The 2,349-nt window shown below is 31.0% G+C and overlaps 1 protein-coding gene and 1 long non-coding RNA gene across 2 annotated transcripts in view; one reads left to right on the top strand and one right to left on the bottom strand.

Annotated features, from left to right (window-relative positions):
• Nucleotides 1–914: 914 nt before the first annotated feature.
• Nucleotides 915–1,280, bottom strand: LOC116185914. Its single transcript, XR_004150804.1, has 2 exons — nucleotides 1,195–1,280; nucleotides 915–1,093 (listed from the first exon to the last, which is right to left on the bottom strand). It is a non-coding gene; the product is annotated as an uncharacterized LOC116185914 (long non-coding RNA).
• A 588-nt stretch (nucleotides 1,281–1,868) lies between these two features.
• The window catches only part of LOC116185897 (adult enhancer factor 1-like), a 1,498-nt gene continuing 1,017 nt past the window's right edge, over nucleotides 1,869–2,349 (top strand). The window contains exon 1 of the mRNA XM_031511478.1: nucleotides 1,869–1,880. Within this exon, the coding sequence (XP_031367338.1) occupies nucleotides 1,869–1,880 (12 nt within the window). The remainder of the gene's footprint in view (nucleotides 1,881–2,349) is intronic.

The raw sequence follows: 2,349 nt of genomic DNA, 5'->3' as shown, positions 1-2,349 counted from the left end.
TTTTTCTTATTCATAGGATATTTTATATATATATATATATATATATATATATATAGATATTTTCTAGTACTTTTATACATATCTTAGATATTTCTCTTTTTAGATGGTAAGATTGATTTTAAAAGAAAAACGTTACAAGGTACATTAAACGGTAAATGGAACTGACAGTAACAGTTACGAAATCATAAATCATTCCGAGCGTAATTATAGGTATAAGCGATACGATAGTGCCTTCTTTCGACAAAACAGGAAAAAAAAAAATAAATAAATAAATAAATAAATAAATATATATATATATATAGTATATATTTGCACGTATATAATAATATACACTTACGCGCGCACTATATATATGTATATTTGTAATAATTAAGTATAGTCGCGTGACGATCGTGCATTTGCCATGATCATTTATTATGCAGAAAAATCGGTTACCTGAGAACACTTAGATTTACGATAGATGATAATAACAAGATATCTTTCAACTTTGCCTATCGTTATGTTATATAATATTAAGACAAATCAATTTTCGTTAAATTATAAAATATCTTAATCGCACGTTAAGAACACGTTTAAAAAAACGAGGAAAAAAAAGAGAAAAGCTAGAAGCAAANNNNAAAAAAAAAAAAAAAAAAAAAAAAAAAAAAAAAAAAACGAAACAATGAATCCCAGAGTTATAACACGCCGTATCGTATATATTTTTTTGAAATATATCCCAGATCGAATCTTTGTGAATCGTCGATCAACGTTCACGTCATGTCAGCGAAATACTTAATAACGATACACACACACATACATATACATATATATATATATAATTAACGATGTTATAATCGTTATACGATATATATTATATAAAAATCGACGTTTATAATTTTTAGGGATCATCGTATTTTCTTTCGTTTTTTCTTTTTTCTTTTTTTTTTTTATATATATATATATAGACGAATTTACCAATGGCGAAGAAACATTTTTGCTCTCCTACGTCTTAATCTAATAGAGGAAGGATCGTATAAGTCTTTGCTCAAGCAAAAGGGCCGATCTCTCTGCGCGAGTACTTGAATGTAAATTATTATTATTATTATTATTATTACTACTACTACTATTATTATTCTCGAATTTAATTTGAAGGATGAAATGGGTGTATCGTCGAAAGATTTTTGAACACTTGTCGTTCGATGATATAAACGCGACTTATTATTATAACTTGAACATTCCTTAGTCTTTCCGAGATCGACTCGTTTGTCGTTTCTATTATACAATTATATATTATATATTCGTATTCCTAGCCTTTAATTAAGTAGCAACGTTTTTTTTTTTTTTTCCATCTTTCAACATACATGCGCACAGTAGAGACGAAAGAATGAAAGAGAGAGAGAAAGAGAGAGAGAGAGAAAGAAAGAGAGAAAGAGAGAGAGAGAGAAATATATATATATATACATACATACATACATACATACATATATACAAAGAATGAGAAGAGAAAGCAAAAGGACCCGTTTAAGTGAGGCCGTTCTTAATCTTAAACGTGGTCCAGTATTTTTGATATCAGTATTTATGGATGCTCGCATCGACCTGCCTACGAACTAACCTAGGATATACTCGTTGTACCCAATCTCACCCAATTTTTTTTTTTTTTTTTTTTTTTTTTCTTCTTCTTTGTACCTTCCGTTTGTTTGTTTGTTTGTTTGTTTGTCTGTTGGGGGTGCGAATGCGTGTGAACGAATCGAACGAATCGGTGAAATTTTTCCTCTCGAAAATTTTTTTTTTTTTTTTCCTCCTCCCGATCGAACCGATGAGAAGAAACTTATCGAGAAACAGAGGATTGTCGGGAGGATAAGAACGTTTGGATAAGAATACTCTGAACAATGTTGTACAACGTAAGTAGTTCGCGCCCCTTTTAAGCAAGGGGACGAGTTTGCGTGTTTGTTGTGTCGAGGGATAACTATCGATCGATTTTCACGATGTTCTTCTTTTTTCTTTAATCGGCGCTCGATTCGTTCAAGGGAGGGGGAGGGGAAGGGGAGGAGGAAAGGAAAGAGAAAAACTATAAAGTATCCGTTCACAGAACGGATTCTTTTCATTTTTTTGCCTTCCCTCCGTGGATTCTTATTGTATATCTTGTCTCAATTTTCGATCACCGAGTTTGTCAATCGTACAAATGTGAGGAACAATAATGCAAATCGCCCATCTCGAATACTCGAAAAAACTCTCTTATCGAGAAAGAAAGAAAAAAAGAAAGAAAGAAAGAAAGAAAGAAAGAAAGAAAAAAAAAAGAAAAAAAGATTTACCAGTCGGGCTACGAATACCCATTACGATTAATTATCAACAATTAATGTTATTATTAAC

Source organism: Apis dorsata, unplaced genomic scaffold (assembly GCF_000469605.1).
Source record: "Apis dorsata unplaced genomic scaffold, Apis dorsata 1.3 scaffold_326, whole genome shotgun sequence".
In the NCBI taxonomy this organism is placed as follows: domain Eukaryota; kingdom Metazoa; phylum Arthropoda; class Insecta; order Hymenoptera; family Apidae; genus Apis; species Apis dorsata.
This window is presented reverse-complemented; position numbering and strand designations above follow the sequence as displayed.